The 14,114-nt window shown below is 36.1% G+C and overlaps 1 protein-coding gene across 1 annotated transcript in view; it reads right to left on the bottom strand.

The window, feature by feature from the left end:
• The window catches only part of ptprub (protein tyrosine phosphatase receptor type Ub), a 253,128-nt gene that overhangs the window by 154,145 nt on the left and 84,869 nt on the right, over positions 1 to 14,114 (bottom strand). The window contains exon 2 of the mRNA XM_016276630.1: positions 12,605 to 12,733. Within this exon, the coding sequence (XP_016132116.1) occupies positions 12,605 to 12,733 (129 nt within the window). The remainder of the gene's footprint in view (positions 1 to 12,604; positions 12,734 to 14,114) is intronic.

Below are 14,114 nucleotides of genomic sequence, written 5' to 3'. Positions count from 1 at the left end.
CAGAGGTTCTTACCCCAAGAGGTAGTTGACACCATCACTTCAGCGAGAGCGTACGCTTGAAGTGGAACCTGTTCGTTGAGTCGTTGAGTGCTCGCCGAGAAGACCCCCGAAGATGCCCGATCGGCCTGGACATGTACTGGCTTAAGCAGGGGGACACGTCTGGCACTGCAGGATTTGAGTCCCTGGCGGCGCAGTGTGTTACTGATGGTAGCCTTTGTTACTTTGGTCCCAGCTCTCTGCAGGTCATTCACTAGGTCCCCCTGTGTGGTTCTGGGATTTTTGCTCACAGTTCTTGTGATCATTTTGACCCCACGGGGTGAGATCTTGCGTGGAGCCCCAGATCGAGGGAGATTATCAGTGGTCTTGTATGTCTTCTATTTTCTAATAATTGCTCCCACAGTTGATTTCTTCACACCAAGCTGCTTACCTATTGCAGATTCAGTCTTCCCAGCCTGGTGCAGGTCTACAATTTTGTTTCTGGTGTCCTTTGAGAGCTCTTTGGTCTTGGCCATGGTGGGGTTTGGAGTGTGACTGTTTGAGGTTTTGGACAGGTGTCTTTTATACTGATAATGAGTTCAAACAGATGCCATTAATACAGGTAACGAGTGGAGGACAGAGGAGCCTCTTAAAGAAGTTGTTACAGGTCTGTGAGAGCCAGAAATCTTGCTTGTTTGTAGGTGACCAAATACTTATTTTACCGAGGAATTTACCAATTAATTCTTTAAAAATCCTACAATGTGATTTTCTGGATTTTTTTTCTCATTTTGTCTCTCATAGTTGAGGTATACATATGATGAAAATTACAGGCCTCTCTCATCTTTTTAAGTGGGAGAACTTGCACAATTGGTGGCTGACTAAATACTTTTTTTCCCCACTGTATGTAACCCTCGTTCCCTGAAGGAGGGAACGGAGACGTCACGTCCCGTCGCCACAGCTCCTGTACCACCGCTGAGCAGTCACCGGCTTGGCTCCTCAGCGAAAACCTGAATATGTGCTGCACCTGCTGCCTACTTATACTCACGCTGTGATCAGCAGCAGCTGGATGCAATAATCGCATGCCAATGTGCATTGGCTCGTTTAGTTTACACTCGAAGTAGATTGGTCCCTCTAAGCGAGATCCCAATTTCGTCGGTCCTCCGACGTGACGTCTCCATTCCCTCCTTCAGGGAACGAGGGTTACATACGTAACCGAGACGTTTTGTGAGTTTATGGCAGCAAACTTTGGCCAGTATTCCAATGAAATTCTATTCAGCCTTCAGTCATCTAATACAGCAATATAAGTCACATATCTATTTTTCTACTAAGCTTTGATCTCATGCGCACTTTGATGATGGAATTTCAATCATATGGATGGTGAGGTTTTTGTTTGGGACCTTTGTCAAGAGCTGATTCCATTACGAGGTGCTAAACGTATAACTTGAGACTCTGGGCTGAGACTCTTATAAAAGAGAGACACTTCTCAGATCAGATGAAAGTTCAAAGAGAAGCGGAGGATCATTGAATTAATCCAAGAGTTTCTGAAAAACTGAACACGAGAGAGGCATGATTAATCAATTCTTTGCACTGAGTTGAGAGCTACGGGTCTGATTTTAGATGAGATGGTACCTATATATACACCTGCAGACTTTCAGAATACTTTCATGCTTTTTCTACACAAAAACTAAAGTGTTCAGAAAATGATCTTTCCAGTAATACACCCTAGGACACATGTACCTCTCAGAGAGATTAGATTTTTTTTTTTTTCATACCCCACTGGCACTGCGGTGTACACAACCGTTCAAAAGTTTAGAGTCGGTAAGATTGATTGATTGATTGTGTTTGCAAATTTAAAGACAATTACATTTTTATAAAATATTTCTATTTCAATTAAATGTTGTTCTGTTGAACATTCTATTCATCAAAGAATCCTGGGGGCGTATTACAGAAAGTTTCTTATCTTAGGTCTTAACTTAAGATATGATATGTTGAATTGAGATTTTTCACAAATTCGTGTTACAGAAGCAAATCTTAACATGATATGGGATTCTTATCCTATCTTACAAAATTGTATTTTATCTCTAGTTAGGAAATCTTAAATTTGCTTTTGCTTAAAATAATCATGTTCGATGATCCACTCTCAGGTCTGTTACCAAGCAACCGACACTGCGCGAGCTGCTGATGAGGTAAACAAAATAATAGAAGCTACTTCACTTGAAAATCGGCTTTTGCAAAAAACCGCAAGGCACGCGAGCGCCGCGACAAAATACTATAGAACTCATTATAGCCAGTGATGCTGTCTACACTGGATGTAGCGCGACACGACAAATCCCCGACAGTAATTACAGTATTTATGACATGCATTTATGACAAATTTCAAATGATTTTCAACGGTCGCTTTGTCGTGTCCAGTGTAGACAGACTTAAGCTATTGCAGCGCAGCGCGACACGACAACTGTGGGGCTGTCCTAAAGTTAAGACAGTTTTTAGGATTTATTTGTCAAGTTAGGAGGTTTCTGTAATACCCCCTTCCTATCTGTAGTTAAGATAAGTTAACACACTTAGGAAACGCTGTTCTGTAATAGCTTTTGTCCTAAATGTGGTCCTAACTGAAATTTTCAACTTTGATAATAACAAGAAATGTTTCTTGAGCACCAAATCAGCATATTAGAATGATTTCTGAAGGATCATGAGACACTGAAGACTGAAGAAATGGACGCTGAAAATTCAGCTTTGCCATCAAATTACACTTTTAAATACATTTAAAAAAATTTACTGTAAATTTACTGTTTTACTGTATTTTTATTAAATAAATGCAGCCTTAGTGAGCAAAATACACTTTCAAAAATATTTTAAAAGCCTTAACCACCCAAACTTTTGAAAGGTAGTGTACTGTAGGGTTGTGACGGTGAGGAAATTTTCCCACCGGTTAATCGACGTGTGACAACACCGGTAATACCGGTATCACCGCGGGGGCATTCCCTCTTTTCCTCGTTTTCCTTCGCTTTTAAATAGCTTGTAAAAGCGCCGTGCGCATTTTACTTTCACTTTTGAATTAGCGGCAGTTCGGCGTCAATTGCCTGAATGCAACAACAAAATACAACGTCAAACTCCTTTTAGCATATATATAAAACATATAACTTTCATTAACAAAACAAATACAAATACACCATGCTATAGGGCAAGCTATGCCTAATATAAAATAACAAATAACTTACATAAAGTTTAATAGATATACAAAACTGGAAATAAGTAAACATGTATAATATATAACCAAATAAATAAGAAACATAGAACGTTTATTAGCAAAACGAATGTCAAATAAAACAAATAAATTACACAAAGTTTAAATAAAGTAAAAATCAGCAAACAATGTGGTACCAATTAAATAAGAAACGAATGTTTAAAAAAACTTCCAAAATCACCTTAGATAAACGGCAAAAGTCAACAGGCTTTTCAAAATCTAAAATATTGCCAAACAGGCGCTTTTGCTTCTAGTTTCGAAACTAAATCATCCACGATCGTCTTGTCTGTCTCACCTCACCTCACTCTTCTTGTCAGTCAGCTCGACTCACTCTCCTCACTGGAGAAATGAAATCTGTTCTGTGATGCGACTGTCGTTCGGCACGCTGCATTGAGCAGCCGCATTCAGTTTTTAATTGTAGTGTCTGTTCTTTTACTCAACTAAATTATTTGTATTACTATAAAAAAAGTTAAGTTGCGGCTTAACACCGGTATTACCGTCAGCACCGTCTATCGCGGCAAGCCTAGTGTACTTCTAAAAAATGTTTTTTGAAAAATTTATGCTACTACTTAGGGCGGTTAGGAAATTTCCCTTGCGGTTATTATGGGTGGCTCAATAGCGCGATATGCGGTTTGATCGCCTTTTTTTTTTACAAACCTTATTTATCCTGATTTTACTGCATACAAAGCTCTATTGTTGAGTTATTATGTAGCATATATTGTTGCTTTTTAACTGACAGAGAGACACATTTTAAAACATTTTTGTTTATTGTTAAATGCCAAACAGCAATAAGAACATGCCTTTTCCAATTTAAAAAACAAAAGAAATAAAAAAAATTCTAAAGTATCAAATGAAAACAAGCAATAAGAAAATCCTTTTTCCAATTTGAAAAACGAAAGAATTCTAAAGTATCACATGAAAACAAAGTGTTGGCCTAAGTGAAAATACAGAGAATAAACTAAATATTATTTAATCGTTAACGAATGTGATTTAGACCTGGGTTATCATGTCCTTGTTTTGCGCTAGGAAAACCAACATATTAACCTTATGTGGTTTCAGGGAGGATCGCATGGCGGTAACAATATTCCCAGCGGCACTGAAAACCCTTTCAGACGGTGTGCTCGTTGCACAAATACACATGTATTTGCGCGCGACTTTGGACAGCAGCGGAAATCTAGACCGAATATCGCGCCACCAGGACAGTGGATTCGCGTTGGAGTCTATGCACTCCTTCTGCAGGTAGCGCGTGAGCTCGTTATCTGCTCGCGCATCTCTTGGGAATGGGAACTGATGCAGAGGTTGTCCGTGACTTCAGCAGGTCTCCAAGAGTCTTTTTCTTTGCTGCAGGTGGCACCACCGCAAAGTTGTGGTTGTGACATAAATATATATTTGTGATGTTTTTTATTTGCAAATCTCATTTTATTTATTTGTGAATTTAATTCATGTTTGTGAAACTTTAAGGTTTATTTGTGGATCTCATTCTATTTATTTGTGGATCGTAATCTATTTATTTGGAATTAAGCAACAATTCTACCCCCATATAATTGGCCCTATATCGAGGATCTAAAAAAACCTTTTCCAAAAGTTTTTGTAAGGCAGCTGGTTCATACTTCCCCTGTAGGACACTGCACATTTTGTGCTTTATGTCCGATGTTAATGTGGTATCCTCATTTGATGGTTTAAGCATATCTTCTGTCAGGAGTTTCAGGGTGGGTTTGACTGAAGACACTGTAACGTAGCTCTCGCCAGACAGCAGATCCGTAAACGAAACCCCGGATACAAACAGTTCGCAGGAAAATGACACTCGTAACACTCTTGAATCATTATTAATTTATTTAATATTCAGTGCACAGTGATGAATTGTAAAACATGAAGGCCACAGCCTCATGGAAAAAAAAAACATGAACACTGCAGTTGCCGCGGTTTCTGCGGTTGCTTTCCTTCCTCTGCGGTTGGCTCGTCAATAGCGCGGTATTACAATATTGCGGTTATCGCGACAGCCCTACTACTACTAGTTTATTTTGCAATGACTGACACTTACATTATCCCTTACATAAGTATAAGATATTTTTACTGGTTTAAAAAAAAAAAGAAGGAAGATCTGCATTACATTGTATTTATTGTCACTATAATCACTAAAACTAAATAAATATAAAAGATAAATGGAAGGGGAAAAACCCAAATAATATATCATTCTTGTCTAGATGCCTTTATCTATAACAGTAACTCATAATTATGAACACTTAGAACTTTATAAAAGTTTATAACCAAGTACTTCATAAAAAAAGAGAGGGGGTGGGATATTTATTTATCTGACCACCCTATTTATAAAGAAGTAAACAACAGAAATAACCAGCACTCTAGCTTCTTGTTTTCACCCAGTGAGTGAGACATCCTTTGAAAACAGACCTGGTCATAAACAAGTCCAAACATAAACACGCCGCCTAATTCAAAATAATTGCAACGTACTGCAAACTCCATTCCATCCACATGTGTGGAGAGGCGGTTTTGAGAGTCCCAGAGCAGAAGTCGGTGATTGAGAGACGGCGGATGGAGGCAGGCAGCTCTGGGCTTCAGGAAACTTTATTAGATCATTGAGGGAAGCCAGCCAGGTCTGATAATGACCCTACAACTCCACCAGATGTGTCTCCCCACCAACTTCCTCTGTCAAGGGCCCCTGTGGTCTCTCATATCAGTGATGAATAAGGCCTGGGCATCAGAGTGTGGATAATGTGCAGATGGGACACGAGCCTGCTGTTTGAGAGAGGTGAAGGGCAGCTGGTAATAAAGACCTACAGGTCTCTGATCAGCACCGTGTGCCTCGGTGCCTCTCTGACTAAGGAGGGACGTAATAAAATACAACATGCCCAGAGAATTTCCTGGCTTTAGCACTAATATATGTGGGAACCTGCTTCCAGTGAGGAGATTACAGCAGATCTCTGACGGACCCAGAGGTCTGGCTTAAGATGAGAAAGGACCAATTAGGTTATCTGAAGTGCTGCAGGTTTCTCTGCCTCCCACGTTGACCGATAGGTCTTTCTGTTTCTAACCAATGCACTGGATTCAAACGTGTAGAGCGCAGGTCTCACCTCACAACGCACCACCAACCATTTCGCATGGATAAAGACAGTAGACTGCAGTGTGACGGACTTCCAACTAGGGATGGGCGATATCTTATCGTTTGCGATATACCGGTAAAAATTCTCCACACGATAAGAATTTGTCTTCCCGCGATAATAACGATAAAGTCTAGTTGTTGACATATTTCTGTGTGCGACTGTGTGGAGTGACGTGAAGGAAGGCGGACGTGAAATTGAGCAGCTCCTTCTACCATCTGGAACAGGTTTGGATAGGGCTGTACGGTGCGACAAAAATCGGTCTGAGCCTTGAGTAAATGTACTACAGTAGCACGTGTGTGACACAGTTTTACATGTGTATGAGTGGTTTACAAACCTGTTGTCCAACAAAGATATTTTAATTTATTGACATGCTTTTTCTCCATATTAACTTCATAGCATAGTCGAGTGTTTGAAATAACTTATTTTTGTGATCAGACGTGGTTTCGTATCACAGAATAAGGCCGAAATCATACTATTTTATAGCATTATATACAGTGATAAAGGCTATATTATCCTTCAGGGCTCTACAGTGCGACCATTTCAGACTGAAAACTACTGCGTGCGACTATGAAATAATATTTAGGAGCACCTGTGCGACTGACCCGATCAGCATATTTGTGTTTGCGCTGAGGGAGCTTCAAAGGTTCTAATATACGTACGTGTTTCTGCAGCGTTGAGTAATGTATCACAGACATATCCTCTCATTATAACAAACAAAATGTTGACGGGGTGTAAAGAAGATATCCATTGTGCAGTGTAGGGAGCTTCGTCGATTATAATGGAGTTTTGTGAGATCGGGATAAACTAAGGTCACGTACTTCGTTCCTGAATGAATCAGCCGTTAGAACAAATCAATTGAATGAATGATTCAGTGATAAAATCAGTGACTTGATGCCACCTGCTGGCAGTTTTAGTTAAATTTTTCTTTTCTGTTATTTAAATCATTTCTATATTCAAAATTTTATATTTAAAACATTAACCTCAACATGAATTTATGAATACTATCACCTCGTAATGGGAAGGTTAATTTTTTTATCAGAATTTTTGATTACTGAGTAGAAGGTGCTCCTAAATTTTTTTAAATTATGAGCACAAGCGCTCCAAAAAAGAAAAGTATCCGTAGAGCCCTGTCCTTATAAAAAATACCCAAGATTGCTTGAAGAACACAGATACCATATATTTTGTTCAATCGCATGTTTATTGTCTTCAGGTTTCCTCAGTTAAAATGTCTTTATCTGCATTTTATTCAGCTACAGCGATCACTGGATACTTCTTCTTGGAGCATTACTTCTACTATGCATATGTGGAGTTTCTGCGCAAGGGCGCCCTCCGGCTTCCAGTATGAATTAAACATTACGTGTGTACTCAGTAATGCTCACAACACCCTATTTTGGGTAAAAATAGGAAAGATAATACTTTTCTCTAAAGAAACAGGATTCCCTAAATTATCGTTATCGCAATAAATATCAGAAATTATCGTGATATATTTTTAAGCCCATATCGCCCATCCCTACTTCCAACTAATTATAAGATACGAAATAACCTCCTTGCAAATGAATGTTAACCGCTTGACCTCAAGAGTACGTGCCTCTTCTCTGCTTTCCCTCTCTAAAATGAACACTCGCCAAATATGAGTAAAAATTTACTTTGGTGCATAAATAAAACAGAGTCAATATGTGGTTTAAGTCAGACTGTAAGAATGAAAGTCTAAACCCAAATTTAAATCAAATCAAAGACATACCCATAAAGTCCATGAAAGAAGTAATCTGAGAACTTTTCCCTAACTGGAAAATGTACCATCATATGTTATCTAGGGTTTCCATTATTCCAGGACTCCACAATGGAAACATATATTTATATTTATGCATTTGGCAGAACCTTTGATTTAAAGCAATTAAGCAACATATGTGAACAATTTCACAGTATTTTGACAGGTGTGAGTAAGGCTGCATGATATTAAATATACAAAAATAAATATGAATTATTAAGGGAAAGAAATCTAACTGCAGTTTCTATTTATTTATTTGATTTAATTTATTTATTGGAATAAAAATTGCAACTCAGATTTAAAATATGATTTCAAAAAAAATATCAATATGACTGCTATTATTATTATTATTACTACTACGACAACTATTATTACATTTTTAATATATTAAACATGTTGCACTGTAAAATAAAAAATACAAATATTAATAATTGTAGTTTACAGTACAGCTGCCTTAATTTATTTTATTTTTCACATTTTTCAATAAACTAGGGCTTCTATTTTGACTGAAAACCACATGGAAAATTTTAAAGCCTTTTTTGTTGAACAACTAAGTATGTTCTTTTATTTATTTATATATGTATTTAAATTGCAGTCTTTTTGATTTGATAAATAAATTTTAAAAAGTAATTTAGCTGTTTTGTTAAAATAATTATAAACAGTATTCTTTTCCCTCTCTTTTTGGCAAAATAGGATATGCTTTTGGTAAAAAAAAAATTATAAAAATAATATTCCATTGTACATTTATTATAATTAAATAAATATAAATATTTTGTATAAATATTAAAATGTAAAATATGCAAATGTATATAGTATATTGTATCTATTTTTGTATATTTAATATATTTTTTACATATTTTAGTGTCACTCCCACATGCCAAAATAATGTAAATGTGAAAATGTCATTTTGTTCCCTGTAGGTATCCAAAACCCCGCTGTACCCCTCCCTAAACCTCTTCCTCAGATAAAAAATCAGAGTTTGTCTCCTAACAGTGAGATACAGGTTATCACTGCCAAACTTTACCGCTTTATCCACACACAGGGACCAGACTTACACCCGTCCCCTTGTAAATAGTCTTATCTGCTAAGCAAAAGTTAGCTCAGCACCGTGCTCTGAATTAAGATGGGCGATGGTGACAGGATCTCTGCCATGTGTAGAACTGAGAAAATACAACTGGGCCTTGTTTGGGAGAGCTCAATGTTTGCATATCGAGACCGAAACAACATGAAAGGATCCATTTTGCCACTCAGTACCATGGCAGTTTCTGACCTAGTTTCCCAAAGCCAACGCGCCCCATGTTAAGACGATCGAAATCTGCCGGTTAAAATGTCTGTGTGGGATTCTCCATTTAAAAAATACATGGTAAACTCCCACCGCAGGGCGAACGTGCGATGTCAATGTCAGTTTACGTTCACACCATCAAACACTTCCTGCTGTGTTTCCAAGGTGTGACATCATTCTCACCTACTTAAACTTTGCATGCCTAGACTCATCTGTTGCCCTCAGAGAAGAGTGAATGTCACAAGACAGACAGTCGGCTTTAATTAAACCCAGAGGGAAATGTATTAATTACTGCACAGCGCCTGTGACTGCGGGTGAGGTGTCTTGGGTCTGCATATGATTAGAATGCTGATTATGATGTACTGTGGAGGACTCCATCATACTCAACTGTCCTAATCACTCATTCATATATTTAACACAAGCTGATTCTAGTTTTGCTTTAATGGCTTTAGTACTATTACTATTACTATCACAATTTAAAAAGTGCTACATTCACAGTTCAAAACTTCAAACTGATTTGTTCTATTTATTCAAAACCTGCTTCCATAAGCATAAAACTTTCCTTTCACACAACAATTATGTCCAATCATAAGATTACTGTAACGGGTAATGAGAGCATTTGATTTAATCACCCAAAAAATGATGATCTGTAAATTTAGTCATTTTCACAATCATTTAGTTCAATAGCAAATTATGCAAGATCAAATTACCTTTAGAAATGCTGAATGTAGAAATCACAATACTTAATATAAATCAAATAGTATATAATTATAATAATAATAAAACTATAAATATATAATTATAATTATACATATATATATATATATATAGAGAGAGAGAGAGAGATTTATTTTTTATATTTATTAATTTATATTAATAAAAAAATTTTAATTGCAAATTAAATATAAAAATAGTAAATATAATAAAATAATAAAAATAAATGATAATATTTTTTATGATACAGATTTAGATTACAGTAGATGACGAGAAAAGGTACTTTGTGATTTTGTGTGACAAGCATTATGCATTTTTTGATGATCTTCCTGGAGTTCTGAAAGTGAACGTTTTTGAAAGTGCTGAAAATCTATCGCTTTCTTGAGAAAATAGTACCAAAGGGTTTTTTTATTTTATTTAGATCTGTTAATTATAAATAGTTTTTAACACTTTTTAAATTTATTATATATTATTAAATATAACTTTATATTATTTATATTATATTATTTGACATTATATTATATAATGCACAAACTGCATTTTTTTGATGATCTTCCTGGAGTTCTGAAAGTGAACGTTTTTGAAAGTGCTGAAAATCTATCGCTTTCTTGAGAAAATAGTACCAAAGGGTTTTTTTATTTTATTTAGATCTGTTAATTATAAATAGTTTTTAACACTTTTTAAATGTATTATATATTATTAAATATAACTTTATATTATTTATATTATATTATTTGACATTATATTATATAATGCACGCAATTATTATTTTATTGCAAATGTACTGCTACATTTGTGGATGTCTACTCATAAAGATTAAGGACAGCCGGCCATCTCTGTAAATTCTTATTCCTCTGGTAGTCTTTGACCTTCCGTTCAAACTGGTGTAGATTATAGTGCTTGGATCACATTCCCCCTGAGATATGCTTTTCACAAACCTCTCTTATCCCGGTCCCCTGTGTTTTACTTCATCGCTGAGAACCTTACCTAATTTTTATCTCTTTCATTGTGTCATCGGCATCCTATCTCTCCTCACATCGAAGTTCTTGCGATCCATCTGTCTCTTTCACTGATTTACCACCGGTGTCTGCCTAATCCAATTACTAGTTCTGCACTTTCTTGCCTCCCTCTGCTTGTTTTGATCTAGTTTCAACAATGGCTCTCAATAAAAGACCCTTCCCAGCAGGCCATGCACATCTCTCTGACACTTCCCGTTCGGGATGGGCTACGTTTCAAAGAACTCATTGATTGTCGGGATTGATTCGTTTCAGGCGGGGCCAAACTCCTAATCACTTCTGTTTCATCGGTTGACACGGACAGAATAAGACATCGAGAGACGAGACCTGCTGATGCGTGCTTATAGATCAGACTCTTTACCTTTCTTATTGCACCTGCTTGTTCTGACTGGACACCGTTGATTTGCATGTGACCACATGTAGTGATTGCATCCGTGCCAGGGGAATTCTATTCATTCCCTGCAGCAACCCATCGACAAAATTTGAATATGGCTACATGTTCCCAGTAGTTCCTGATTTGGTGATATCAACACATTTTATGTGTGAAACGTTCTCCAAATTTGTATATATCAACAAATAAAACAAGAAAAAAATAAAGAGCATGCTGCAATGCGGGATGTCATTCCAGCTGCCAGAAGGAAGGTATACAAGATGGATGGGTTTTTTATGGGTGATTATTATTATTATTATAATTATTACTACTACTCCTTTTTTATTTTATTTTTTATAATATTTATATAATGATTATATAATAATATTGATAATATTGATATATAATAAGCTTATACTAATTTGCAAAGTGTGCAAAGGTAATAATAATAATAATAATAATAAATTGTATTATTATTATTATTATTTAAAACAATAATAAAATATTATATATATTTTTAAAAACAATAAATACACATATTATTTTGATTTTTCTTTAGATTACAGTGTAGCAAAAGTTAAGTATTAAATCTGCATTTTTGTAGTTTTGTGAAAACGTACCATTTGCAAATAGTACAAAAGAAAATGTTTTTATTAGATCTGTTGATTGTTATTTTCTTCACTTAATCTGCACATTTTTTACTTTATTTTTAATAAAATAAATTATTATAATAAAAATCATTATTATTGTCATAATATCAATAATAGGATATTAAATAATATTTTTGTATTATTATTATTATTATTATATTGACAAGGTTGTCGGTAGATTTTATGAAATACAAACGCATGTGCTGATAACAACACATCTTACACTTGAAACTTTTCCCAAAAAAACATTTCCCCAATTTTTTTTTTTTTTTTACAAAAATACAAGTAAAACCAAAAAGAAAGAAATAAACAGCATGCTGCGATGGGGGCCGTCCTTCCAGCTGTCACTCTGATGAGGCCAGTAGGAGGCCATCTGAGATGGACAGGTCCACGGTGTGAAACGGTTTGCGACACAGTGTGAAATAAACTGGCAGAATAAGAATGGGCAATGCTGGGCAGACTTACCGCGCAGGAGATCAGAGGTGGAGTGTGGCGAGGCGTGAGCGCGGAACAGCTGCCAATCAAAATCATCCTCCTCCCCTTGGCTGAACTCGCACAGGCTGGGGTCGGAGTCCTCATCAAACGTGCAGCCTGCTGCAGAGAAGCAAAACAACTTATCGGTCTTGATGCAAGTCCATGACTTCCTCTCATTAAAAACCTTAAACGGCCTGGGATACGTGCTTCCTGCTTAACCTGACAAGTCTCTGTACATGAATTATTAAAAGCATCTGGTTGTATATTTAAAAGCCTCCGGGGCAATAACATTTCATTTGGACAACATTTGATCCACAATTTGTTGACACTAAAATGTGCATTACAATACGACTCCTCAACCCTCTGGGGAGGTTAATGTGGCTGCAGGCAGACGTACGAGGACCCCCTGGCCCGGCAGCCTAATTAAGCAAACGTGTGTTATTTGGGGCTCTGTTTCATCATGCAAACCCCTGTGATCTGATTTCTGTTTGTGCAGAGTGAGAAGTGCCAGACTGCACACCCACATATACATTATTTCCAACACCGGCTCTTTAGCCAGACAGCATTCGCCAAAGCAATCATGCCTCTTTGCAAGACACACCGCTCTCACGCACGACATCTCCAAGGACACACACATCCCCATCACCTCCACCAATCAATCATCAATACTGCCTGAAGATTTACAACACAAACACTGCAACAGACCAATTTATCAGCAACGTCCAATTACAATGTGGAAGATAACTGGGCATGCTTAATAGTTGCGAATACACTGCCAGCCTTGTCATTACTACTTATTACTAAAATTATTTTAATAAAAATATTTTATGAACTATTTATTTACTCATTCATTCATTCACAGTACATAAATTGATACTTTGAATTGAATAGAATAACAAAAAAATTATACTAACAATGATATGGACAAACTTAAAAATTATATCAGTAGTTGTTGCAATTATTAAATATTAACAGATATGTACACAATTATTAACAGACACAATAATAATAATAATAATAATAATAATAATAATAATAATAATAATAATAATAATAAAAATAATAATAATTAGTTGTAAAATCTACTGTCAGCCTTATTAGTATTAATCATAATTAAATTTTTTATAAAGGTATTCTAAATTACTTTTTATTTTGTGCTTTTTACTTTCTTTTAATTTTTAATATATGTACTACTACTACTACTACTAATTAGAATAATAACAATAAATATGGGATGTGAAATAAATACTGTTAACATTGACACGGCTGTCAGTAGATGTTGCCGTAGTAATCAGCAAAGCAGGAACAGTTATAATTTTAGTAATAATATCAAAGTTATTTAAAGGGGTCATATGATGCTATTTTAAAGATAATAATTTTGTGTATTTGGTGTAACAGAATATGTTGACACGCTTTAATGTTCATTATTGTAGGTCCTCTATGTCCCGCCTCTCAAACGCGTCGTTTTCAACAAAGCCCCCTCCTTTGACAAGCGCAGTCT

Source organism: Sinocyclocheilus grahami, unplaced genomic scaffold (genome assembly GCF_001515645.1).
Source record: "Sinocyclocheilus grahami isolate Dianchi unplaced genomic scaffold, SAMN03320097.WGS_v1.1 scaffold104.1, whole genome shotgun sequence".
Classification (NCBI taxonomy): domain Eukaryota; kingdom Metazoa; phylum Chordata; class Actinopteri; order Cypriniformes; family Cyprinidae; genus Sinocyclocheilus; species Sinocyclocheilus grahami.
This window is presented reverse-complemented; position numbering and strand designations above follow the sequence as displayed.